Source organism: Eptesicus fuscus, chromosome 16, assembly GCF_027574615.1.
Source record: "Eptesicus fuscus isolate TK198812 chromosome 16, DD_ASM_mEF_20220401, whole genome shotgun sequence".
Lineage (NCBI taxonomy): Eukaryota > Metazoa > Chordata > Mammalia > Chiroptera > Vespertilionidae > Eptesicus > Eptesicus fuscus.
Genome location: NC_072488.1, coordinates 10,983,103 through 11,010,446, shown reverse-complemented (window position 1 = coordinate 11,010,446; position 27,344 = coordinate 10,983,103). Strand labels below are relative to the sequence as shown.

Sequence of the window (27,344 nt, the reverse complement as noted above, 5' to 3'; positions counted from 1 at the left end):
AGTAGAGTACATTGGAGTGGTTAGACCATAATCTGTGTGTGGACTAGTGTGATAGGAGTTAGGGGTGGGGTAAATGTTAGGTAATGATCAGACTTTGAAGGCTTTTGAAAACCTGCGCAGTGAGTGGGTGGGGGGCAGGAAGGTGAGGTGAGTATGTGTGTTAAGAAGATGGCAGAGTTTTTTTCAAGAGAACATCATCAAATCCATATCCTCCTATATAATAAAGAGCTAATATGCAAATGGTCCTCACACCCTTGCTCTGGAACTGCTCAGACACTCAACACTGAGGAGAGAGGAATGGGGACCAGCCAGGCACAAATGAGCTCATGAGAGAGGAATTGGGGACCAGCCAGGCACAAATGAGCTTGCGAGAGAAGAATGGGGACCAGCCAGGCTGTGGCCCGGGCGCCAGCGGCTGGGGCCCAGGAGAGGGATATGCAGCCTGCCCTGTGATCCCCTGCAGCTGTGGCCGGCCCGGGTCCTGGGCCTGTGGCCAGCCAAAGGGAGGGAAGCCCAGGCACGGGGTACCTGCGACCGGCCGGAGGAGGGAATTCTAGGTCCCGGGTGCGGAGCGAGGCAGAGGTGGTTAGGGGCGATCAGTCCAGCAAGGGAGCAGTTAGGGGCGATCAGGCAGGCAGGCAGGTGAGGGGTTAGGAGCCAGTGGTCCCAGGTTGCAAGAGGCAGTTGGACATCCCCCGAGGGGTCCCAGATTGGAGAGGGTGCAGGCCGGGCTGAGGGACCCCCCTCCCCCACTCCCATGCACAAATTTCGTGCACCGGGCCTCTAGTTTAGGAAGATAATTAGGTAGGGTATGTTTAAGGGTAAAGCAGGAAAACTTGTAAAAAATATGTTTATGGTTGTTTGAAAGAAATAATTGGCCTGAATACAAAAGTAGTGAAAGAGATGGAGGCAAAGAAGTTAGTTATATTTGTATTTAAAATACTTGCTGAACCTGCAGGTCAAGAGGTATGGTTGACAACTAACTCTGTAAAAGTTGTCCTGCATTTTGAAGGTAAGAATAGAAAAATACGGGGTGTGTATTTTAATGAAGTGTATAACATGAGAAATGGCATTAGGATATAAACATAAGTGGAGAAGAGCAGTTCTTTACTAGATCAGAGTTTTTGAGTGTTAATTGTAGGTTAGGTAGGTTACATGTCAGAATTCTGACTAGAATAATAAATTATATGGGAAAATAAAAAATATATTGATAAGATATGTACACATATAATACCTCAATGAAAAAAAAGTAAAAAAATAAAAATAAAAAATAAAATAAAATAAAAATATTTAAAAAATATATATATATTGAGAGGAAAAAGAACCATCTGTATGCAATTTTATAACTTAGAAATAACATTAGTTATTTATATGTGTATATTTTTATATACTATATAAATTCATAACTAATATTTATTGAGCTCTTATCATATGCCAAGCACAGTTTTTCATTTATTAACTCATTTAATTTCAGAGTGATCTTTTAAGGAAGGTACTGTTATTCCTGTCTAATAGACAGGGAAACTGAAGAATGAGAGGTTAAGATTTTGATGAAGGGTAAACAGTTAGGAGAAGATAAAGCCAGAATTCAAACCCAGAAAGTCTTAATTTCCTAGTTGTTGATCTTACAACTGTCCTATTTTATCTCTCACATACTGTTCTGACACAGGTATCCTTTCTGACTGACATTCTCAAAATCCAGCGTAGAAACCAAAGATTCATGTGATTTAAAAAAAAGAAAAAAGATTTCTTTTGTATTTGATTCTTGATGGTTACTAACCAATATTTGGGAAACAATTAGATTCAAATAATGGACTATCTTTTGCTTCCCAGACTCTTGATTGAATTCACAATACATAATGGTACTAATATATGCATATATATATATATTTATATATATATATATTACATGGCTGATGCATGCACACATGCTTTATAACATTTTTATTATATAGTTGTTTTTATCCTGAACATATAATATTTATCTGACATACATATATATACCAAATTCTTATCTAATTTAAGTCTCTGTGTTGTGCCTACATATGATTGGCATGTAAAATTTTTACCTTTGGATATAGATTGAAACATTTAACTACTTTGATCCAAAAAAGAGAGATGACCAGGATTCAGAAAATATTGTTAGTTCTGCTGTTGAATCTTTAATACAAAAAAATTAATCAACCCAGTTGAGCAATGGGTATCAAAGACTTAATTCTTACTTGCTGAATTGGTAATGATTAATCCTAACTGGATGCCTACATTTTCAGAAAGATGTGCCGGATGGGGTGAAAGAGCTATCAGAAGGTTCAGAAGAAAGCAGTGATGGTCAGTCAGATTCCCAGAGTTCTGAGAACAGCAGCAGCAGCAGTGATGGCAGCAACAAGGAGGGAAAAAAGAACAGGTGGAAAAGGAAAGGTAAATACACCTGACCCATTAATAAAGTACTGTAGGATAAAATGCCCTTGTTAGTAGTTGGTTTTATTTCAGACCCTCAGTCTGTTAGTCTCCTTCCCTTACCTTCAGATCAGTACTGTCCAATAGGATTTCCTTCTGTCATGGAAGAGTTCTGTATCTATGCTGTCCAATGCAACAAAGTAGCCACTTGCTACATGTGTCTATTGAGCACTTAGAATATGGCAAGTGTGACCAAGGAACTGAATTTTAAATTTTATTTTAACTTAAATTTCAATAGCCACTTATGGCTAGTGGCTACCACATTGGACACCATGGCTCTAGGTTTTACCTGGGTTTATTTTCAGCTCTTGGCCATCTATAGCCTGCTTTAGGATACTCTGATTTTATTTACCCATTAATCTTCTTTTCTAAAATTTGAACACTTTTTACTCTTAACAACTCTCTCCTTACTAGGAAAAGAATGCTTTTCATTTCTATTAGCAAAGACTAAATTTAGTGTGCCAGCCTTTGCTCTCATCCCCTGCTTGGTGTCTGCTTCATAGTTTACCCAGTAACTTTCTTTAAGGAACAGTGTCTTGTGCTACAGCTTCCGGCCATGGATTTTCCATTTAAGGATACACATTATTACCTATTCCTGCTAATTATCTATAGCTTCTTGTCAGAGTCTTGAAGAGGACAAATTGTTTTTGTACCAAAATATTAATAAATTTAGCTATACATGGCAAGGCAGATTTTTTTAAAATTTAATTTTAATAAATATTTATTGATCAGATTACAATTGTTTCTCCTTTTTTCCCACCATATCTCCCCACCACTCAGTTCCCACCCCCCCTCTCTGCCATTACCTCCCCGCCACTGTCCTTATCCATAAGTGTATGATTTTTGTCCAGTCTCTTCCCGTACCCCCCACACAGACACCCCTTTACCCCTGAGAATTATCAATCCACTCCCATTCTTAAATGAACCATGATGATTCCTTTTTAAGGGTTGATACAGGCTTTTTTTTTTTTTTTTACTCTGGACTGATTTTACATAGCAAAAATAGACATCTAATAGTTTTCCTAGGTTGGATATCCTCTTAGGTTTGAGTTTTAGGTGAGCTGTCTTTGGATCTAGAAACTAAGAGTTATGTTTTTTGGAATACTTGACTCATTAATTTTAAGTTCCTTTAGAAGTATTGTTGTAGAACTATATCAGAAAAAGTCTTATTTATCCTCATCTCTGTGTTAATGTGTATGCTACTCCTGGAGAGAATTGAGATAATTGGTGGAATCATGTGAGTTCTCTGGTATGGCTACGACACATGCAATTGGGGAAAATTTGGGATTGTGAGGATTTTAGCTTTTAAGATCACAACCACTTCAATAGCAACCCAGACTTCAAATTTTGGGAATGAATGGAATAAAGGTGAGAGACAAAGCCAGGACCTGTTACTAATATTCTGATACATATTTTTAAAGCAATCCCTGTCAATAGTGAAAGGAGGTATAGTCCAGGCCTACATTCCTTATGCACTAAGAGTTAAGGATCTTTTTTGGAATGGTAGAGCTGAAAGTATTAAAAGTTCTATCCCTCCTTTTGTGCCTCCCCAGTTCCAACTTTTTAAGTTTGGAAATGGTTGATCTAAGATTAAGAACCAAGCAAAGTCATCAGGCTAGAGAAATAGCAAGATTTAGAATGTCTGGATGTGGCTGGAAACAGGGAAATCAGTATTGAAGAAGGCCAGACTAATAAACTGGAAACAAAATCATGGTCTTGGAGGTCTTGACTGTTCATTGGCCACATATGCTACAGTAGCTGTTTTGAGTAGTGGCTGTACAATGTTGTTAAAGGTTGTCTCTAAGAATTTAAGGTAAATGTATTACAATACAGGAAGATCTAAGAAATAACAATAGAACCCCATTGTCAGTAGCTTATGAAGTAGGCTAAAATAGCATTAATACTCAGCATCTATAATAATAAAAGTGTAATATGCTAATTAGACCGGACATCCTTCTGGACAAAGGCTGGGCTGTGAGGGAAGCCTGAGTCCTGGGTGCCTGCTGGTGGCTGGAGGGAAGCCCGGGTCCCAGGTGCCAGAGGGAAGCCGGTGCCGGCAGCTGGGGGAAGGAAGGCCTACTCTTGCACGAATTTTGTGCATTGGGCCTCTAGTAATAATAGAAGATACTAACAGCAAGGTAATAGCAAAATCAAAATTGTAGTTCAGATAAATTGTTTTGAATTGCCTTTGATTCATTCCTTTTCTAGAACTTATCACAATATTGGGTATTTATCCTTGGTTTACATTACAATGAAATGTTCCATCACAATCTTTTCTGATTGTAGGTAGTCTGTTAAAATGAGAGTGGAATGGGCTGTATATGGTGTTTGGAAGGTGGAGATGAGAGGTACATATGATGTCATATAGAATTCATATTTACTCTAGCAGCTCTGATATTCTTAAGAAATGGATAAATGCAGGGCTACCAATAGTGAAGAATGATTTAATCTTTCATTCATGGGTCACACATGGTACAGATATAGACATTTTTAGGTATATGCTATATATTTATGAATGTTCTTGTAGTCCAGTGAAATTAAAGTGGAAAATGATAGTTAGCAGTTACAGGAGCAGCTTGCAGCAGAGCAGCTCTAAATCAGTTGCAGTTATTAATAAAGGTAAAGCAAAATAATTGTGCCTATTCCTTTTTCTTATTTAGGGCTTTTCCTCTCAATCTGACATCACTTTATTTCAAATGCATTGTAAGACAGGAAGAACATTGAGATAATATCAAAACCCACTTCCTTTTATGTACAAAAATAAAGAGCTCTGACAGCAAAACTGATACTTCTAGTTGAAAATCGATAGAAACTCTCTTGATATAGTTGTACCTTTCAGCCAAGTAGGAATAGAGAACAGAACTTTGAAATTCAGCCCAATATTAAAACTAGTTTATTGATTTCCATGTAAAGTGGAAGAACTTAGAAGCTTGTAGTTTTTGGTACTTAATTTTCAGACAGGAAACAATGTTCAGAGAAGAACTTTATGAAATTCCAAGCCAAGGTAAGGTGGAATGACTCCAGAAAAATTATTAAAATCAACTTTTTCTGTTGCTTTTTTTGGTAGGATCATAGCTAAATAAGTCTTTGCCTTTTCCCCAAAATAAAATATAAATACTGTAGCATGAAGCAATTGCAGAAATATTATTTTTATCTTATAAAAGAAAAAAGTTTTTCAGATTTTAGTATGCTTTTAAAGTGTCTTAAGAAAAACATTAAATGTGAAATGTATCTTTTCACCTACAAGAAATTGCTAGCTCTTTCCAGGAGCATGACCTAATGTTAATTTTACTGCTTGTCCAGAACTATTTTAAGTCAGGAATTTGATATATACAGTATATTGTGTTTTTAGTTGAAATACCATAGTCCTCCCTGTCCTCTAACATTTATTTATATGTTAAGTTGCTGAATGGGGATGATTATGTATAGAAATACCTCCTTTAAAAGAATACTAGGGAGAAAAACTCCTTTGGACAAAGTTAACTTATGTGGGGAGAGACCATTGGGAGAGATGTTCTTTTTCTCTTCTGGAGTGGTTGGTGGCTGAGTTGGAGGTTTTAGCTGTCATGTATTAAAGATGGCTACACTATTAGGACTTGGATAGTTAGGGTGCCCAGAAGCAAGGGAAGATATTCAGGTATGGCCTCTCCATCTTTGATTATGGGACTGTTCGAATATCACAAGGAGCTAGTCTGCCCAGTTTGGAGTAGACTATACTTGCTGTGGGAAGAAGGTGCTTAGAACTGTAACAATCTTACTTCTGGAAATGAAATTCCCCTCAAGAAAGACTATCCTGTAAATAAAACAATTTTGGAAATTTCAATTGCTATAATTGTTTCAACTATTAAGCCTTCATCTATATAAAGCTAAGTTTTAATTTTTATATTACTGCTTCATTATTTCTGATAACATCTAATATTTAAGAGGAGCCCATTGAATGTTTTTAGGAGAAAATAAAATATCAGTGATTATTTACTAAAGCTTTAAATTCAAATGTATTTAATATGAATAGTCCGTATTCTGTTGATGTTATTCAATATAATAACTATCCATTGAAATGGGAAATTCTCAGTGCTATAATATATCTGAAAAGCAGTATCTTCTGCACATATATTCAGTGGGTGGTACATAACTATCCAACAACTTGAAACTACTTTAGTAAATTATGCAAAACTGGCTTTAATGAGCACCAAGTTTAAATGTTTTTCTGAAACCACTTTATTTTAAAGCTTTCTCCACTGGGTTGCTCTTTGATTTTTTGTTTTTTTTTTTTAAATCAAATAGTAACAGCTGATCTTTTGACTAGAATTTGTTGATCTGTTGTGTCTATATGTTTATATGAAACATTTTTGTTTCTAACCAGATTCTAAATATATTTTTAAATGAGTGCTTTTAATATGTTGAGCAGTTCACATTGGAGAACCAGTAGATCAGGATATAATCTTGAGAAGTATTGTTTAGGTCATTCTTTATTTATAAAGGTAAAGAAATGTCTCTTTTTAAACTATTTGCTACATTTAATCTTTTCCCATTATGTACCGTTTGCCAGGTATTTGGGAGAACAATTTGAATAAGGTGTGGGTTCCACCCATATCTAGAGGTATAGATATAAGCAGATAATTAGCAAATACTAATAAGTAGCAAGTGTTTGTGTTTATCATATTATGACAGAATTAGAAAAGAGAGTAGTTAGCTTTACCTGGGTTAGTGAGTATTATATGAGACATAGAAAGATTTAATATATTCTCCCCTTGAGAGTGTAATTTCTAGTGAAGATAGGACATATCATGGAAAGAAAATATATGTAAAGGCAAGAAGGTGGAAGTGTGTGTACAGTGTTTTCAAGAAACCATAGGAAGAAAAGTTTGGCTAGAAGAGAGGGAATTTGTGGGGGGGAAAAAAGAGGAAAGAAGTTGGGATCAGACTGTTAATCTTTATTGATAAGTCTCCATTATTTATAGGTTGGAGATGTACATAAAGTAACTTCTTAGGAAAATTAAGATATGTAGTATGGATCAGAGAATGGCAACACTGCTGACTCAAATTTTCATAGCCACATACCAAGAGGAACAAGGTTTTTGTTTATGCCTGCCCAGCATGCATTGAGCATCAGTGGTTGAGCGTCGACCTATGCACCAGGAGGTCATGGTTCGATTCCTGGTCAGGGCACATACCTGGGTTGTAGCATGCAGGAGGCAGCCGATCAATGATTCTCTCTCATCATTGATGTTTCTATCTCTCTCCCTTGCTCTTTCCTCTGAAATCAATAAAAATGTATTTTTTAAAAATATATTTTTGTTTATAGACCTTTTTCTGTTGGTTTTATCCTCTTGTCTTTCCTGTTGGCTTTATCCACTTGTCCAGTTAGTATCTGAGTTAATATACTAGCTTTGATTTATTTTTCTACTCAATAGAGTTTATATTAGTTCAATTTATTTCTAACCATTGGTATATAGGTCGAAAGAATTCTCTCCCATTCTATTCTCTCATATTATACCTCGTTTTATTGCACTTCACTTTATTGCGCTTCACTGATGCTACATTTTTTTTTACACAAAGTGAACATTTGTGACAACCCTGTGTTGAGCATGTCTGTTAATGCCATTTTTCCAACAGCATTTGCTTCCTGTGTCACATTTTGGTAATTCTCACAATATTTCAGATTTTTTCATTATTACTATATTTGTTATGGTTATCTGTGATGTTATTGTAATTGTTTTGGGGCACCACAAACTGTGTCCCTGTAAGATGGTGAACTTCACCAATAAATGAATGGCTCCACCAATTGGCCATTCCTCATTTCTGTTTCTCTCCTTTGTCCTCCCTATTCCCTGAGACACAATAATATTGTAATTAGGCCACTTAATAACCCTATAGTGGTCTTTAAGTGTTCAAGTGAAGGGTCTTACATCTCTCACTTTAAGTAAAAAACTAGAAATATTAAACTTAGTAAGGAAGGTACGTACAAAGCTGAGATAGGCAAGAGCATCAAACATTTAGGCAGATTTTGAATGCAAAGGAAAAGTTCATGAAGGAAATTATAAGTGCTACTCTAGGCCTGGCTGGTATGCTCAATGGTTAGGCCATCATTTAGTGCAATGTAGTGTCATGGATTCGATTCCTGGTCAAGGACACGTAACTGGGTTGCAGGTTTGATCCCTGGCCCCAGTTGAGGTTCATGTTTGAGGCAACCAGTCAATGTGGCTCTCTCACATCGATGTGTATTTGAGTTTGCTTCACTGGTGGGTCCCGGAATCTTTATGCTTTAGTTCAGTTGGCTTTGAGATATGTTTGTGGTTTGTTTGTTAGAAAGGGCTTTGAGGCAGGTGAGAAAATGTATATTCTCAGATATATGCAAATCATTAAAAACAAAATAAACTTAGTTAAATATTAATACTTTTAAACTTTATTTTCATTATGTCCCTTTAAAAAAATTGGTCAAATCAAAAAGACAGTAACAAGTGTTGGCAAGGATGTGGAGAAATTAGAAGAAATTCTACATTTCTGGTAGAACTGTTAAAATGGTGTGTCCATTTTGGTAAACAATTTGGCAGTTTCTCAGAAAGTTAAACATAAAGTTATAGTTTATATATGAACCCAGGAGAATTCAAAACATATGTCCAACACTGTTCGCCCTGCGCGAAGAAGTCAAAATATTTTTCCAGTGGCAGAATAATTGAAATAACAAGAACTGTTCTCTGATGATGAGTGGGTAGCCAAGCTTGTATACCTGGCAGATATTTTTTTTGCTATTAAATGAACTAAACATATCCTTGCAAGGACAATTTAAGGATGTGTTCAATCTAACGAGGTAAAATGGATGCTTTTCAAAAGAAAATAATACTGTGGCTAACGCGGTTGGCTGAAGAAGATCTGCAAATGTTTTCAAACTTTGATGAATATTTGAGAGAGAAGGATGTCAATTGCAGAGGTGGTAAACATTGTTCAACAGCACTTACAATCACTCACAGAATCTTTTGGTCGTTATTACCCAAAGAAAGAAGATCCCAGGCATGGCAATATGTGGATAATAGATCCATTTGCAGCAAACATTGAAGATAGCAATTTAAGCATGAATGAAAAAGAAAGTCACATCGATCTATCATCGACAACAGTCTCAAAGCTAAATTCCAGTCATCCTTACCAAGACCTCATTTTTGGATCTCCATTAAAAGTGAATACCCATTGGGGAGTGAAAAAGCAGTGAAAATTTTGATTCAATTTTCAACAACATATTTATGCGAAAAAAAAACATTTTCATCTGTCACAGCAATTAAAACTCAGTACCAATCTCGACTTAAAATAAATATGGCTCTCTGTCTTGTAGTAACGGCATTGGAGCCAAAAATCCATAAACTTGAAATTTCAAGCCAACAGGAGTAAATATCACACTCTAAAATTGTGTAATCTACACTAATAAAAGAGAAACATGCAAATTGACCATCATTCCTCTATACCCACCAGCCAGTCAGGAGCAGGTATGCAAATTAAACCAACAAAGATGGTGGTGGCCACAGAGCTGGAGTGAGCAGGAGGCTTGGGTTGTCCCTGGTGATGAAGCCAAGCTTCTCACTTGCCCTGGCCTCCGCTCAAGGCTACAAAGTTTCAATTATAGAAGATAAATAAATCCCAGATACCTGCTTCCAGCCTGCCCTGGCCTCCGCTCAAGGAGGTGCTGGAAAAAAGAAAAAAAGGAGGGGCTGGGAACTTGGGTCACCGGGGGTGTGTTGCCAGCCTGCAAACAACCATCATCCCCTCACCCAGGCTGCCCAGGCACCCCAGCAGGACCCCCCACCCTGAAGGGGCTGTGGCCAGCCTGCAAACAGTCATCAACCCCTCACCCAGGCTGGCCACACCCCCATGGCCCGATCCCTGTAAACGGTTAGTCAAGCCCTGACTGGTTTGGCTCAGTGGATAGAGTGTTGGCCTGTGGACTGAAGGGTCCCAGGTTCGATTCCAGTCAAGGGCATGTACCTTGGTTGTGGGCACATCCCCAGTAGGGAGTGTGCAGGAGGCAGCTGATCGATGTTTCCAACTATCCCTCTCCCTTCCTCTCTGTAATAAATCAATAAAATATATTTAAAATAAATAAATAAATGGGCAGTCAAACATCCCTCGAGGGTCCCAGATTGGAGAGGGTACAGGCTGGGTTGAGGGACCCCCCCCCATGCACGAATTTCGTGCACTGGGCCTATAGTCCTATATAATAAAAGACTAATATGCAAATTGACCGAAGGGAGGAACAACCGGTCACTATGACATGCACTGACCACCAGGGGGCAGACGCTCAATACAGGAGCTGCCCCTAGCCCACAGGTCCCAAGCCAGCCAAGGCAGGTACCAGCGGGCCCCGCTGGTCACCCCACAGATCAGCCCTGATTGCCGGCCAGGCCTAGGGACCCTACCCATGCACGAATTTCATGCATCAGGCCTCTAGTACTTAAATAAGCTTCAATTATTTTGTAAAAATAAAACTTACTTTAATAAATTTGTTATATTAAACAACCTTTGAAGATATTATGATTAAATAAGTATAATGTTATATTAAATAGGTGCATTTCATATTAATAAAAAGGAAGTGCTCTAATCATTATTTTACAAATGTATTTATATTTTTAAAAAAAATATTAGTGGTCCATGGGATTTAAAATTATGAATTTAGTGGTCCATGAGGTCTGAAAGTTTGGCGACCACTGAACTATATCATAAGGGTTGAAATATAAAGCTAAAGCTGCGTAGATAAGTCATTTTAATATTCTCTGCTCTTGTCCTCTTTAAAATGTTATTTACTGTGTATTCTTTTCTTAGGATATCTAAGAGACAATTGAAATGCTCTATTTCCAAACTTCTGTATTCCAGTGAACCATGCTTCTGCATTTTCATGTTAGGTAGCTACCTACCAACATACCTGATTTGGTATCTTAAAGCTCTTTAGCCCACACTATGGGATTCCATTTTGCTTTTAAGCCTTTTCAGTCCAACTACTATTAAAGGAGAAGGCATTAGTAAGCATGCACTCTTCAAAGTCATCACTAGCAGTAGTGATTATTTTATTTTTATTGTTAAGGGGTCTGAATCAACAATTTATCTCATCATAGATAATGCACTGTTAAACCAAAGTTTATTATAAGAGGTATAGGCTCTTGGAAGGGAAGACCCTCATTCACATAAGACTAAGGTTGGGCTAAGCTCTGGGGTATAAAACAGCTAGTAATGAAGTAGAGAGTGGTTTACATTTTGTCAACCTACGTTGCTTCCATTAGAGAAATCCTCAAGTGTCCTCTCACCCTAGTAGCCCTAAAACTATTGACTTAAGAGATGTGGAAATATCAGTATTAAAGAGGTAGTAAGAGTTTTTGCGGTGGAATGGCCTTACTGCCTTTATTTTAAAGATAGGGAAAACTGGGACCTATTCTATCAATCCAGGTTTCTTCCACTGTATCATGTTGTTAGATTTACCTTAAGAACATACATACTGTCCAACAGGCTCTAGAATCTCTTCTAAGTTTATCTAATTTGGTGACTAATGGTTTATATTCTGCTTCCTGTTTCTTCAATCAATTCTTTTGAAAAATTAAAGAATGAAAAGGTATGAATACTAACACCCACCCCTTCCCCATCCTATCATCCTTCACTAGAGCTTTCTGAGGATATAAACTGAAAAGGGAGGCTGTTTGCCGTAGAACTCCAAAAAGAAGATCCTTCCCAAAAGTGTTTGGTCACAGTTCTTAATACAGGTAGCAGAATATGATTGGGGAAGGCATGGTGCTTGATATCAACTCTGATAACAAATTTTTCATTGTCATTTCCCCCCCTTAGTATCATCTAGACTGTCACAGCCATCCTCTCCCCAGTCAGGTTGCCCATCACCCACAATTCCAGCAGGTAAAGTCATATCTCCATCACAGAAGCACAGCAAGAAGGCACTAAAGCAGGTAATTATGCTAGTCTCTGTTTATCAGAAGTATAACCTCTTACATTAAAAATGCATGACTCTGGCAGCCATTAAAAATTTCTTGGAAAGACATTATGTTCTTTTAAGGAGAAATTTCATGCAATTTCCCGATTAGGATTTAATAATGTATGTATCTTTGTGTCATTGGTTTGTGGCTTATACTCTATTTGTCACATTTTATGTGTTCCTAATTTGCTAAGAGGTTTTTGTTTGTGTATGTGTTCATTTTAAAAATTATGAATAGTTGTTGAATTTTTCAGGTTTGTTTTCTTCAGCATTTATTGAGATAATCAGGTGGCTTTCTTCTTTAAATCTAGTAACATACAAAATTCCACGACTAGATTTATTTTTTATTGATTTCAGAGAGGAAGAGTGAAGGTGAGAGAGATAGAAACATCCATGATGAGAATCATTGATCAGCTGCCTCCTGCATGCCCCCTACTGGGCATCAAGCCCGAAACCCTGTCTTGTGCCCTTACTGGGAATCCAACTGTGACCTCCTGGTTCATAGGTAGATGTTCAACAACTGAGCAACACCAGCCGGGCTAGGTTTTTTATGCTCATCTATACTTAGCTCTCTAAAATAAACTGTATGTTTGTTATGTATTTTTAAATATATTATGGGATTTTCTTTTTTAAGATTTTAGCTTGGATTTTGTTGAGAGTTTGTTTGTTTTTTCTTTTGTGCTATCCAGAAACAATTTTGGAATCAAGATTGTTCTAACATCCTAAACTAAATTGTGTAGCTCTCTATACAGGGTGTCCCCCCAAAATGTATACACACTTCAACAGCTGATAGCTCCATTGATGTTTCTTTCTTTTCAGATTTAACTTACTGGAATTAATTATTCAAAGTGTGTATACATTTTTTGGAACACCCTGTATTTTTCTAGGTTTCTGGGGAAATTTTGAGTAATTTATCTTTTTCTTGAAAATTCTGTAAATCTCACTTTTTAAAATTGTTTTTGTAGCATTTCAATTTTACTTTATCTGCTTTTACTAGTCTCTTGGTTTTCTGCTTGTGGAGCCAAATTTGGAAATTTATTTTTCTTAGAAAGTGATCCATTTCACCTGATATTTTTTCAAATATTGTTATAAAGTTGTACATAGTATTCTTATATGTCTCTTTTTTGTTCCTCACTGTTGTTTATTTATAATGTACTAGAGGCCCGGTGCATGACATTCATACATGGAGTGGCGGGGGGGAGGGGAGGGATTCCTCAACCCGCCCTGTGCTGTCTCCCAGTCTGGGACCCCTCGGGGGATGTCCGCCTAGGGGTTCTTAGTGCTGCAGCGGAAGCAGGAGAGGCTCCCGCCCCCGCTGCTGCGCTCACCAGCCATGAGCCTGGATTCTGGCTGAGTGGCGTGCCCCCTGTGGGAGCACACTGACCACCAGGGACAGCCCCTGCATTGAACGTCTGCCCCCTATTGGTCAGTGCGTGTCATAGCGACTGGTCATTCCGCCGTTTGGTTGATTTGCATATTAGGGTTTTATTATATAGGATCTTTTCCCCCCCTCAATGCTACTAGCCAATAGTTTGTCTATTTTATTGGGCTTTTCTAAGAATTAGCTTTTGATTTTTTGAAATGCAAATGGTCAGTAAATAGAAACTCACTAGTAGTTAAGAAAACATGAAAATAGTGGACTACTATTAATTCTCAGATCGGTATAAAAATTTTAATTATATCAAACATTGGCAAGAGTGTGGGAAAATGGCTACTGTAGTTTGTCGGTAGAATATAAATTATTGTAGTTACTTAGGAGACAGATTTTGTAACGTTTGTTAAAACTTAATTTCTTTTATTTTTTAAATGTGTTTTTATTGATTTTTAAAGAGAGAGTAAGGGAGAGGGAGAGAAAGAGAGAAACATGGATGAGACAGAGAAACATCGATCAGCTGTGTCCCGCATACCCCCTACCAGGTATCAAGCCCGCAACCTGGGAATGTGCCCTGATCTGGTATTGAACTGGCGATCCCTCGGTGCATAGGAAGATGCTCAACCAACTGAGCCACACCAGCCAGGGTTTATTTATTAAAATTTTAAATATACACCCCATAACTAAACAGTTGAACATTTTAGAACTAATATTAAGAAAAATACATGCACATATATCTATATATATATAAAAGCCCAGCGACCAGAAAGGCAGAACAACCAGAGTGACTGGTGGCTATGATGCGCACTGCAGCAGCCAACCAGCCTGATCCAGGCTCCAATCGGCCCCTCCCCGCCGCCAGCCCTGCCCCTGATTAGCCCCCAACACCCCAACACGCCAGCCAGCCAAGTGCCCACGGGCCCCTCCTCCCCCTGTCGGCCCGGCCCTATGGTCCCCCATGGGACGGGCCAGCCGGATCCCACTTGTGCACAAATTTGTGCACTGGGCCTCTAGTATATACATAAACACACAGAATAATATTTGCATTAAAGTTTGTAATAGCAAAAATTGCATGCTCTTTACCACTTAATAGGTCATTTACTTTGTCTTATTACTGAAACTGATTGTCTTATTTCTCACAGTCAGTTTTCTCTTTCTAGGCTCTAAAGCAGCAGCAGCAGCGGAAGCAGCAGCAGCAATGCCGGCCAAGTATGGCCCTCTCCTCCAGTCAGCATCTCTCTCTGAAGGCTGTCAAAGCTGCCAGTGACTCTGCGACTGCCAAATCGGGTAGGTAGATGGGAGTGTCTTTTCAATGGAAGTTTCTTTACTGTTATTATTTTATTTTAATTCTTAATTGAATTTATTGGGTTGACATTGGTTAATAAAATTACATGGGTTTCAGGGGAACAATTCTATAATACATCACCTGTATATTGTATTGTGTGTTCACTACTAAAAGTAAAGTCTCCTTCCACACCATTTATCCTCCACATTACCCTCTCTTGCCTCCCCCTCTCTGATAATCACCATACTATTGTCTGTCTCTAGGGGGGTTTTGGTTGTCTTGTTTTATTTTGTTTTGTTGTTTTTGCTTAATCTTTAATCAGTGGAAGTTTCTTTTTCTGGTAGTTTCATGTTGGTTTTCCAATTTGTATACTATAGCGTTTATTTTTAAATTATTATATTTATTTACATAATTCTTGCACTGCTAAATCATTGACTTACTAGTAAATCTTTCCAAGGTAAACAGAAAATTTATGCAAATATTCATGCAGTTACTAAAAACTACATAAGTGGGATTTGTATGTTAGAATGAAATCTGTGAGTAATGTAATTTCCAAGATGTCTTAGTAATATTTGGAAGCTGCTGATCAATAACCTTAGAAAGCTGATGTTTCCAAAAGATGCTCAAACTGAACTCTTCACAAATTACCTCCTTTAGAAAGAAAAGGTTTTGTTTTGCCCAGCTGGCGTGGCTCTGTGGTTTAGCGTCAACCTATGAACCAGAAGGTCACGGGTTCAATTCCCGGTCAGGGCACATGCCTGGGTTTCGGGCTCCATCCCCAGTGTGGAACTTGCAGGAGGCAACCGATCAATGATTCTCTCTCATCATTGATGTTTCTCTCTCTCTCTGCCTTCCTCTCTGAAATCAATAAAAATATATTTAATAAAAAAAGTAAAAAGAAAAGGTCTAACTAAACATATATGCAGCCTTTGAATTTCCATTGGACAGACAGACCTACAGGCCTTTAGATTTGTTGTTGTTGCTTACTTATTAACTGGTCTGAATATAGACTTTGTATTTTATTATGCAATTCATTTTGATGCCAGTTAATTATATGTGCCTGCCAGATTTAAACTGTGTCTTGCAGAACTTTGCATTTATATTAGGAAGGAAATTTACCACCCAAAGCCAGTAATGTGCTGAGAGGAAATAAGGGATTTTACCTTTTTAAAAATATATATTTTCATTGATTTTTAAAGAGAAGGAGAAGGATAGAGAGATAGAAACATCGATAAGAGAAGAATATCATTGATCGGCTGCCTCCTGCATGCCCCCCACTGGGGATCAAGCCTGAAACCCCGGCATGTGCCCTGACCGGGAATCAAACCAGCTACAGAACCAGCAACCTCTTGGTTCTTGGGTTGACGCTTAACTGCTAAACCACACCAACCAGGCAGGATTTTACTTTTTTTCAAGGCTTAATTCTCAGACTCAAAACACCTTGCCTCATACATAAATACTTTTTGTTAGTGTTGAATGGTTTAATTGTTTGATTAATTGATTTCTATCTATAACTTTAATGTCACCAGTCTTATATATTTTTCCCTAGCAGTATGGGAAGGAAAGCAATCTGATGGACAGTCAAGCAGCTCCCAGAACTCAAACTCTAGCTTTTCTTCATCAGTTAAAGTGGAAAATCCGTTGTTAGGCTTGGGGAAGAAGTCATTCCAAAGGTCTGACAGACTCCATACAAGTAAGTTAATTTACAAAGACTTCATGTTTTTATCAACTTAATTTATCAACGCTGTATATGAAATTCATCAGCTGCCTGTCTTAATTTTACTTCCTGTTCACCTATGAGGTCTTGACCATTTTCATGTCCCTCCTGTCCTGGCCTGTCCTTACCAAACTTTATTCAGAATAAGATCTGTTATCAGGCCATTTTTGTGGTTTATTTATTTTTCTGATCATAAGTTGCTTTGTCTGGCATTATTTACGTTTTATTTCTAACTGTACAGAAAGAGCTTATAATTAAACCTGGCAAACTGAACATTTTTTTTCTGTTCCCTCTGAATCCCACAAAAATGAGAATATGGAAATACAAAAGCCTAAATCCTTAAGGGTAAAGAAAACAAGGAGATAACAGATGGGTAGGCAATGTCAACAACTTTGAAAGATGAAAACTGGATGGGTATTTCACAGAGCTGAGTAGCAGATGCCAGTAATAAGCAAGCCAGCTTAAAGCTGTAGACTACCAGAAAGGTTCCAGAATTGGAGATATAATGGATCATAGTAGAGAGGGTGAGACAGAGATTTAGTTGGTTAAGAGCATCATAACAAGTCAATGTTTTTTTTCTCTCTCCTTTCCTCTCTTTCTATAAATCAATTAAAAGTAAAAAGTTAGTAAGAAACAGTTTGATGCCTCACCTAACTAAGTAGGAGATAGATTTATTATTTTTTAAAAAATATATATTTTATTGATTTTTTACAGAGAGGAAGAGAGAGGGATAGAGAGTTAGAAACATCGATGATAGAGAAACATCGATCAGCTGCCTCTTACACAACCCCTACTGGGGATGTGCTCGCAACCAATGTACATGCCCTTGACTGGAATCGAACCTGGGACCTTTCAGTCCGCAGGCCGACGCTCTATCCACTGAGCCAAACCAGTTTTGGCGAGATAGATTTATTTTGAAGTGAAATTAAGCCATATAGATTTCCAATTCAGAGATATTACACATAGCAGAGGGCAGACAATGAGTCATGTACTGGAGTTGGGGAAATTAAGTAAAATATGAATACTGAAGAGTGATCCTCTTGTTTGTCTTCCAGAATACTAGTAGTGAGGCATATTTCTACTACCACTAGTTCCTTACTAACTATGCTCCAGCAGGAGATTGGTGAATTGGTAACTAAGAAAAAGAAATACCCTCAGAAAAAAATCTGCAGGCACATTTATAGATTCACTACTAAACAGAAATCATCTTGGTCACATTTCTGTGGTGCTCTCCAGTCTACAAAACCCACACAAAATTTTCATTCAGCCTTTTTAACCTTTTGCACTCATATGTCGAGTGTGACTCGACACGGTTAGCATCGGTAGCAGCTCGAGAAAAAAGCAAGCGAGTGCAAAGGGTTAAGTGCCTATCTTTTAATTATGCCTACTAAGGATCACCTTTGAAGAAAATCCCTTTGTGAGGACAAAATATGAAATATAGACTCAGAAGAAACAGACCATTCAGAAAGAAGAAAATTTAAAACAACCTTTTTAAAAATATATTTTTTTACAGATTTCTGAGAGAAAGGGAGAGCAAGAGAGAGATTGAAATATCAATAATGAGAGAGAATCATTGATTGGCCGCCTTCTGCACAACCCACATGGAGGATCGAGCCCCCAACTGGTGCATTTGCCCTAACTGGGAATTCAACTGTGACCTCCTGGTTTATAGGTTGATGCTCAACCACTGAGCCATGCTGGCTGGGCCAAATAATTTTTATTTTTTAAATTCTTAATTGAATTTATTGGGGTGATACATTCTATATAATAAAGAGGCAATATGCAAATTGACCCTCACACCCTCGTGTCACAAGATGGCTGCCCCCACGTAATCACAAGATGGCTGGCAGGGGAGACCAGGCCTGCAGGGGAGGGCAGCTAGGGGTGATTGGGCTGGCAGGGGAACAGTTAGGTGTCAATCATGCCAGCAGGGGAGCAGTTAGGGGGCTATCAGGCTGGCAGGCAGAGTGGTTAGGGACAGTCAGGCAGCCAGGCAGGCAAGTGGTTAGAAGCCAGCAGTCCCGGATTGTGAGTGGGATGTCCGACTGCTGGTTTAGGCCCGATAAACCGGCAGTTGGACATCCCCCAAGGGGTCCCAGGTTGGAGACGGTGCAAGCTGAGGGACAACCCCCACCCCCAGTGCATGAATTTCATGCACCGGGCCTCTAGTTGGTTAATAAAATTACATAGGTTTCAGGTATACAATTCTATATTTTAAAACTGCAATATCTATAGAAAGAACTAAAAGATGATATTGTATCCATGAAAGAATAGAATACTATATTAAATATCCAAAAATAGAGTTCTAGGATACTAAATAATGTGGTAGCAGAAATAAAAAACTATAATAGAAATACAAAATGATAAAGGTGAAGAAATTTCTCAGAGCATAGGTAGGTCTAAGGTGAGTTTCATATGCGAGAGGAGGTAAGAATATTAGAATGCTAATCTATGCTGTCAGAAATAAAAAAATAAATTGAAAGGAAGGTAAATATTAAGAGAGAAAATACAAGAAAATTCCATGGAATTGAAAGCCACAGATTACAGACTGGAAGTACAAAATTGGTGTCAAGAAACACGAATAAAAGGAAACCTATCCCAAGGCACATTCTTTTGAAATTTCAAAACATCCAGGACATGAGATGATTTGCAAAAAAAAACCTCCAGAGAGAAAAAAATAATTCATCTATAAAAATTCAAGAAATGGAATGGCAGACATCTCTGAAGCAACATAGAAGCTAAAAGATTGTATACTTATTACACAAATACTTGCAGAAGGTATACTAATATGCCACGCACAGGTTTAAGGCCCTAGAGATGTGGCAATGAACAGAACAAAGTTTCTTTCTTTGGGGGCCTATATTCAATTCAATTAAAGTCACAATTTTAGTGCCTGGTGCTTTGGAGACCCTATATAAGTGTTTACTGTTGCTGTTATTTATCATTGTTGTTGTTATTACTACTAATATTACTTTAAATTTACTGAGATGTGCCCTGGCCAGTGTGGCTCAGTTGGTTGGAGCATTGACTCATATACTGAAAGGTTGTGGATTCCCTTCTGAATCAGGGCACATACCTAGGTTTTGGGTTCATGTATGGAAGGCAACCAATCGATATTCTGTGTCATATTCGTATTTCTCTCTTTTTCTCTTCCCATCCCCCTCTAAAATTAATAAGCATATCCTTGGGTGAGGAGTAAAGAAAAATTACTGATATTGTTTTTGGAATAATGGTAATGAATACTATATAGAATTCTGTGTTTATTGGACCAAGCTTGTCAATCTGAAAAATATCTCAGCTTCCCCCCCATCCTGTCTTTAGTATGAGTGATTTATTAATAATTGAGAGAGATGTGTTGAAATCTTACTGGTGGCTTTGTCCAGTTCTCTCTGTTGTTCTATCATTTTTTATGTCACATATTTTTAAATATCTGATACTAGGTATTTTTATGTTTAAAATCCTCCTGATGGATTGAACCCTTTATCATTATCACTATTTATTTACTTTATCAATCACTGATTAGTTTTTTTTACTTAAAGTGTCTTATAAGGTACACCAGCTTTTCTTTGATTAGTTTTTCCCTGATATATCTTTACTTTGTTCATTTCTGTGTCTTTATGTTTTAGGTATATCTCTTTACAGAGGATATAGCTAGCTGAATTTTTAAAATTTGTAATTTAATATGACAGTCTCCTTTATTCAGTGAGATTTATCCATTTACACTTACTGTAATTGCTAATCTATTTGGACTAGTTTTTACAGTCTTGTTTATTTGTTGATCTTTGTCTTCTGTTTTTCTTTTGCAAAAAATATTTTTATTGATTTCAGAGAGGAAGGGAAAGATAGAAATATCAATGATGAGAATCATTGATCTGCTGCTTCCTGCATGCCTCCTACTGGGGATTGAGCCTGCAATCCAGGCATGTACCCTTGACCTGAATCGAACCCGGGACCCTTTAGTCTGTAGGCTGATGCTCTATCCACTGAGCCAAACCAGTTAGGGCTTATAATGAGAACTTTTAAGATCTACTCTTAAAAGTAATCATCTTGATTTTTCTCCAAAACAGAAGTGCTTTACAAAAATTTAGCACTGATATTTTATATCTGGACTTAAATAATACTAGAGGCCTGGTGCATGAAATTCGTGCACTTGGCGGGGGGGGGGGGGGGGGTCCCTCATCCCGGCCTGCACCCTCTCGCAGTCCAGGAGCTCTCAGGGGATGTCTGACCGATGACTTTGGCTCGCTCTCCCTGGGAGACGGGCCTAAGCCATCGGTCAGACATCCTTAGCACTGCCACAGAGGCAGGAGAGGCTCCTGCCACTGCTGCTATGCTCGCCAACCATGAGCCCAGTTTCTGGCTGAGCAGCGCTCCCCCTGTGGGATTGCACTGACCACCAGGGGGCAGCTCCTGCATTGAGCATCTGCCCCCTGGTAGTCATTGTGCATCATAGTGACCGATCATTCCACTGTTCGGTCATTTTGCATATTAGCCTTTTATTATATAGGATTATCTGACATTTCTCTTCTTAATCTCGCAAATCAGACACTAGGCTACTATTTTTTTTTATGCAACAATGTTGATGTACATTTATCTAAATGTTTACCTTTTTTCATTGTATTCCAGCCCATCCTTCCTATAATTTCATCAGTTTTGGTAAATGTACTACTGTCAATTTTTTAAATATTGCTTTCTTTCTCTTAATTTTCTCCTTGTGTTTAATCAAGCATTCGTTAGATTTCATTCTATCATTCATGTTTCTGTAAAGCTCTCAAAATACTTAATCTTATCTGTCTTTGTTATATTCTGGGTAAATTGTTTGGCTATATATATTTTAGGTTATAGCCCCCTCCCCCCCGCCACTTTAAACAGAGTCTAAACTGCTCTTTAATATAGTCATAGTATCTGATTTTGACAGTTTTTATTCTAACTTGTGGAAGTCCTGTTTATTTTTTCAAATCTTTGTTTCATTCCTAATTATCCTCATCTTTACAATGACATCTTTTAGATTTTAAATAATTTTATACATAGCTATCCTATATTCTATATACTAGTATGTGCCAGTTTCAGTAATAGCAGTAGTTTTAGGTCTTAATTTTTTCTTTCTGGTTTCTGCTGACTCTGTCATAGTGGCGTACTTTCTGATTGTGAGGTAGTGCTGGATTTTAATTTGTAAGGATCCTATGGGTTTAATTTAAGGGAAATCCTTTCCTCTTAAGAGAGATTACTTTTGCTTATATTTAGGCCAGGAGCCAGAGGTTACCCACACCCTGAATTGTGTAACTTTGTGCAGGTATTTCTAAATGTAGAATTCTGGATCCTAGATTATTATGCATATTAAAATTTTACTATATATGTTACATTTTCTTCTAAAAGATTATTTTAATTTTAGCACCACCAGCAATATTTGAAAGTGATTTTGCTTTTCCTCAACATAATCCTGTCATTATATTGCAATATTTGCCTTTTTTTAGTTTTATTGGAAGCATTATACAAATAACCAACAATAACTCTGTGAGAGAGAGTTTGCATTTTGATAGACAAAAAAATGTTCATTGGTTTAACTGGTATTCCTGTAAGTGTTGATACCTTAGCTTCTGTTTATAGTTAGTCAACTATGAATTGCCTATTAATTCCCTTTGCTTATTTTTCTCTTGGTGATATTTGTCTGTTTAATATTGAATTATAAATTCACTTTTGATATGAAGAATCTTTTGTCATGGCTTGCAAATATATTTTTCACATTAGTTTATATATATGTGCATATATACATATCTATCTATATATATATATTTTGTTATTTACATTTTAAAACTTTGTGTACCTCAAATCTGTCAGTCTTTTAAAAGACTATAATGTTCTGATTGTGAACAGATTTCTTCAAACTGCCGAACTATTTAATCATAAGATCTATACTAATAAAAGGGTAATATGCTAATTAGACTGGGTTGACTGGACATCTTCCAGACGTCCGACTTCCTTCCAGACAAAGCCACGGTGGCAGGGGCTGAGGCAGAGGTGGTTAGAGGCAATCATGCTGGCAGTGGGGGCAGTTAGGGGGCGGCCAGGCCAGCAGGGGAGCAGTTAGGGGGCGACCAGGCTGGCAGGGTGGCAGTTAGGGGGCAACTAGGCTGGCAGGGGACCAGTTAGGGGTCTGTCAGGCTGGCAAGCAGACACAGTTAGGAGATGGCCAGGCTGGCAGGGAGGCAGTTAGGGGTGACCAGGCTGGCAGGAGGCCAGTTAGGGTTCGATCAGTCGGGCAAGCAGAGGCAGTTAGGGGGCGACCAGGCCTGCAGGGGGGCAGTTAGGGGGCGACCAGGTCGGCGGGGGGGAGTTGGGGGGCGACCAGGACGGCAAGCAGAGGCAGTTAGGGGCAATCAGGGAGGCAGGTAGAGTGGTTAGGGGCGATCAGGCAGGCAGGCGAGCGGTTAGGAGCCAGCAGTCCCGGATTGCGAGAGGGATGTCCGACTGCCGGTTTAGGCCCCATCCCTAAACCGGCAGCCGACATCCCCCTAGGGGTCCTGGATTGGAGAGGGTGCAGACCGGGCTGAGGGGACAACCCCCCCCCCCCCACGCACAAATTTCGTGCACTGGGCCTCTAGTTATTAGATAATGCAAATTCAAATTGTTGAAAAAATTCTCATGGGAAGAGAACAAGGGCCTCAGTATAATTTATATATAGATTTGAATTTTTCTATTTTTTAAATCAAATTATATATATATGTTATTTATCATAAACTTCCTCAATTCTATTTGGGAAATAACCAATTCTCAAACATATATAAAATGTACTTTTAGTATGGCAGAAAGTTCAATTTTATAGACCTTGTTCTATTTTTGCAGAGAAGATAAATTGTATTTTTTAATCCTTTATGAATGAACAAAACTTGCTTTGTTAGTCTTAGAAGAAATTTCTAAGAGCCTTAAGTGTTACTTCTTCATAATGTGACATTTAAAATACTTACAATTATAGATGTCTATTTATTTATTTGCATTGCAGAAAATGCTGTCGTTTAGATATAAACAGGAATTTGAAGGAGGCCCAAATGATCCTTTTTCATATTTTTGTAGGACAAATGAAAAGGACTAAATGTGCTGAAATTGATGTTGAGACACCAGACTCCATTCTGGTTAATACAAATCTTCGAGCACTGATCAACAAGCACACCTTTTCAGTCCTTCCTGGAGATTGCCAACAGCGACTGCTTTTACTGCTTCCAGAGGTGGATCGACAGGTGCGTGATTTTAAGCAGAAGCAGTTTTATAACCATTCTAATGCTTCCTTCACTCATCCCTTTGGAACTCCTTAAATCTTTTAAAATAGCTTTTTATTTATACCCATAAAGAAGTGGTATCAAAGATACTAAACAAAAAAATAAGAATATTTTTATGTAATTTGTAATCTTGACATTTTGATGAGAGTTTTTTTTCCCCCCAGGATGTCCAAGTAGTTACTTAAATTTTCTTCAAAAAGTTGTTTTTACTTCAAACTAACATTTAGGTTTTTAATTCATCTAGAATTATTTTTGTATTGCCCCAAAATTGGGGTTCAACTTTATTTTCTACTGAATAGATAACCAGTTGTTCCAAAACTACATACTTGTATAACCATCTTTTTCTTACAGTTTGAAATACCATTTGTGTTATATGTTCTATATATTTACATGTGGTATGTACTTTACAGGTGCAATTGAAAAGGCAATTTCCCCCCTCTCAATTTTGTTACTTTTTTCCATGTGAATATTAAGGTCATTTTATTAATAAGAAAATCTGCATGGGGATTCTTATAGGAATATAGATATTAACTTTGGGGAGAATGGCAGTTTTATTAAGTTTTTCCATCCAGGTTTTTTTTAGATACTATGTTTTATGCCCTTAAATGAGATTTTGTGCTTTTAAACCAGGACAGGAAATAAAAAAATCTGTAATATAAAGAAGAGTCTTAAAACCTTTGGCAAGACATCATGACATCACAAATCAAGTCAATAGACAGACAGATTGGGTGAAATATTTTTGACGTGACAGTTTTACTATAATTAGTAAAGGATTCTCACAAGTTGATAATAAAAATAAGCAGCCTCATAGAAAAATGAGCAAATAATAGGAATTGGCATATTACAAGATGGCAAATAAAAATATTCAATGAAAGTACAAAAAGATGCACAACATTCTAGGTAGGATAAAGGAAATTTTTTTATTTTTTACAGAGAGGAAGAGAGAGGGATAGAGAGTTAGAAACATCGATCAGCTGCCTCCTGCACACCCCCCACTGGGGATGTGCCCGCAACCAAGGTACATGCCCTTGACCAGAATCGAACCTGGGACCCTTAAGTCTGCAGGTTGACGCTCTATCCACTGAGCCAAACCGGTTTTGGCGGATAAAGGAAATTTTTACCATTTCAAACCCATTGGGTTGGCAAAAATTAGCATCTTCATATCTATTGTTTACAGGTTAAAAGGTATACTCATATATTTCTAGTAGAAATGTGAATTGTTTTAGCCTTTTTAGAAAATAATATCTAATAACACATAAATATTTCTTTGCTCTCAGAACCTATCCCACAGAAATAAAAGCACTAGTATATTCATCTTTACCAGAATGCATATTGCAGTTTTGTTGATTATGGGAAAACATGGGAAACAAAGTATTTGTATATGCATAGGAAATCGGTAAATGAATTGAGGTGCATTATACAATGAAATCATATGCAGGTTTTACAAAGTTGCTAAAACTGTACCAGTGGACTTGTAGAGACTTCCACAATGTATTCCTGAACCAAGTGAGATTCAGAACAGTGTATGTGCCGAAACCGGTTTGGCTCAGTGGATAGAGCGTCGGCCTGCGGACTGAAGGGTCCCGGGTTCGATTCCGGTCAAGGGCATGTGCCTTGGTTGCGGGCACATCCCTGGTGGAGGGTGTGCAAGAGGCGGCTGATCGATGTTTCTCTCTCATCGATGTTTCTGACTCTCTGTCCCTCTCTCTTCCTCTCTGTAAAAAATCAATAAAATATATTAAAAAAAAAGAACAGTGTATGTAACTTTGTCACAGTTTTATAAAACAAATAATAAACCTCTCAGAAGAAAAACTCTTACTTATGAATTTATTTGTTTGCAGATGTTTTCTTTTTAGTATAATTAATCAGTGGGGAATGGAATTGAAAGGAGAGGAAGAAGGGAAAAGAGGTAAAAAGGAAATAAATTTTTTTTTTATTTTTAAATATATTTTATTGATTTTTTACAGAGAGGAAGGGAGAGGGATAGAGAGCTAGAAACATCAATGAGAGAGAAACATCGATCAGCTGCCTCCTGCACACTCCCTACTGGGGATGTGCCCGCAACCAAGGTACATGCCCTTGACCGAAATTGAACCTGGGACCTTTCAGTCTGCAGGCCAACGCTCTATCCACTGAGCCAAACCGGTTAGGGCAATTTTTTAGAAAAAAGATTACTTTATAACAGTAGTGTCCATAATAAGCAGCATAATATTATATAGTCATGTTTCTATAAAATTGAATGTACATACATTCTTTCCTAAAAAAAAAAAAAAAAAGTCATATTCCACATGAAACGTTTGGCTTTCTTTGTAAGCTTTCCTTTGCTTACTCTTTGACCCAGGTTGGTCCAGATGGTCTGATGAAGCTAAATGGTTCAGCCCTTAACAATGAGTTCTTCACTTCAGCAGCCCAAGGCTGGAAGGAAAGACTCTCAGAAGGTAAGTGTTCTACCTTGTCTCCTGGCATGTGTATGCACTTCGAGCCACTCTGAGGGCATATTGGTACCTCAGAGGGTATTTGAGCAATTTTGGAAGGCAAAGGGCAGGGTATTTTCATAAGGTAAAACTAGCTGTCTTTTGTGAAATACATTGCTAGACTTTTATCAGGAACTTATGTATTCAGGTTTGGCTCCAGGTAGAGTTCAACAATATGTTTCTTTTAAGGGTTTAAAGTCACTTGGGAAACTGAAGAGTACATATGTTTAGGCCCTATTCCCAGTCATTCTGATTCAGTAATTGTAGGTGAATTCAAATTAAAATTCTAATAAGCTCCCTAAAAGTAGAGTATAGAATTAGAGTTATTTTATGATGCTATGAATTATGGTTTGGTAAGCAGTGAGATAACCTGTTTATTGCTGCCCAACCTCAATAAAACTAACAGTGAAAAGAATCACTAAGAACTTCTTAAAAAACAGCATTATTAAAAAATGTTTACATACTGTAAAACTTACCATTAGAAGTGTACAGTTTAGTAGCAGTCAGAGCATTTTAATAAATATAGATTATGACTTAGAATTGCTGCCTGTGGTCACTGGTTTACCATGTATGCCTTGCTTTTAATTCTGATCTAACAAAGTTACTGAGAGTAACTTATAAAGTATAAAAGAGGGATTGATTTATTGCATTTGGACAGCACACAGTATCAGTCATATTAGCGGTTCTTAACCTTGGCTGCTCATTATAGTCACCTGTGGTGTTTTTCAAAATACTGATGGCTAGGACCCACTCTAATGAGTTTGTTTTTATTAATCTAGGATGGTGCTTGAGCTTTAGCATTTC

General features: G+C 37.7%; 1 protein-coding gene across 1 annotated transcript in view; it reads left to right on the top strand.

Moving 5' to 3' along the window:
• Nucleotides 1-27,344, top strand: part of ASXL2 (ASXL transcriptional regulator 2) — an 84,374-nt gene that overhangs the window by 39,919 nt on the left and 17,111 nt on the right. Inside the window, exons 5-10 of the mRNA XM_054727887.1 lie at nt 2,271-2,418; nt 12,277-12,392; nt 14,951-15,077; nt 16,625-16,768; nt 23,864-24,027; nt 26,408-26,504. Of these exons, the coding sequence (XP_054583862.1) occupies nt 2,271-2,418; nt 12,277-12,392; nt 14,951-15,077; nt 16,625-16,768; nt 23,864-24,027; nt 26,408-26,504 (796 nt within the window). The remainder of the gene's footprint in view (nt 1-2,270; nt 2,419-12,276; nt 12,393-14,950; nt 15,078-16,624; nt 16,769-23,863; nt 24,028-26,407; nt 26,505-27,344) is intronic.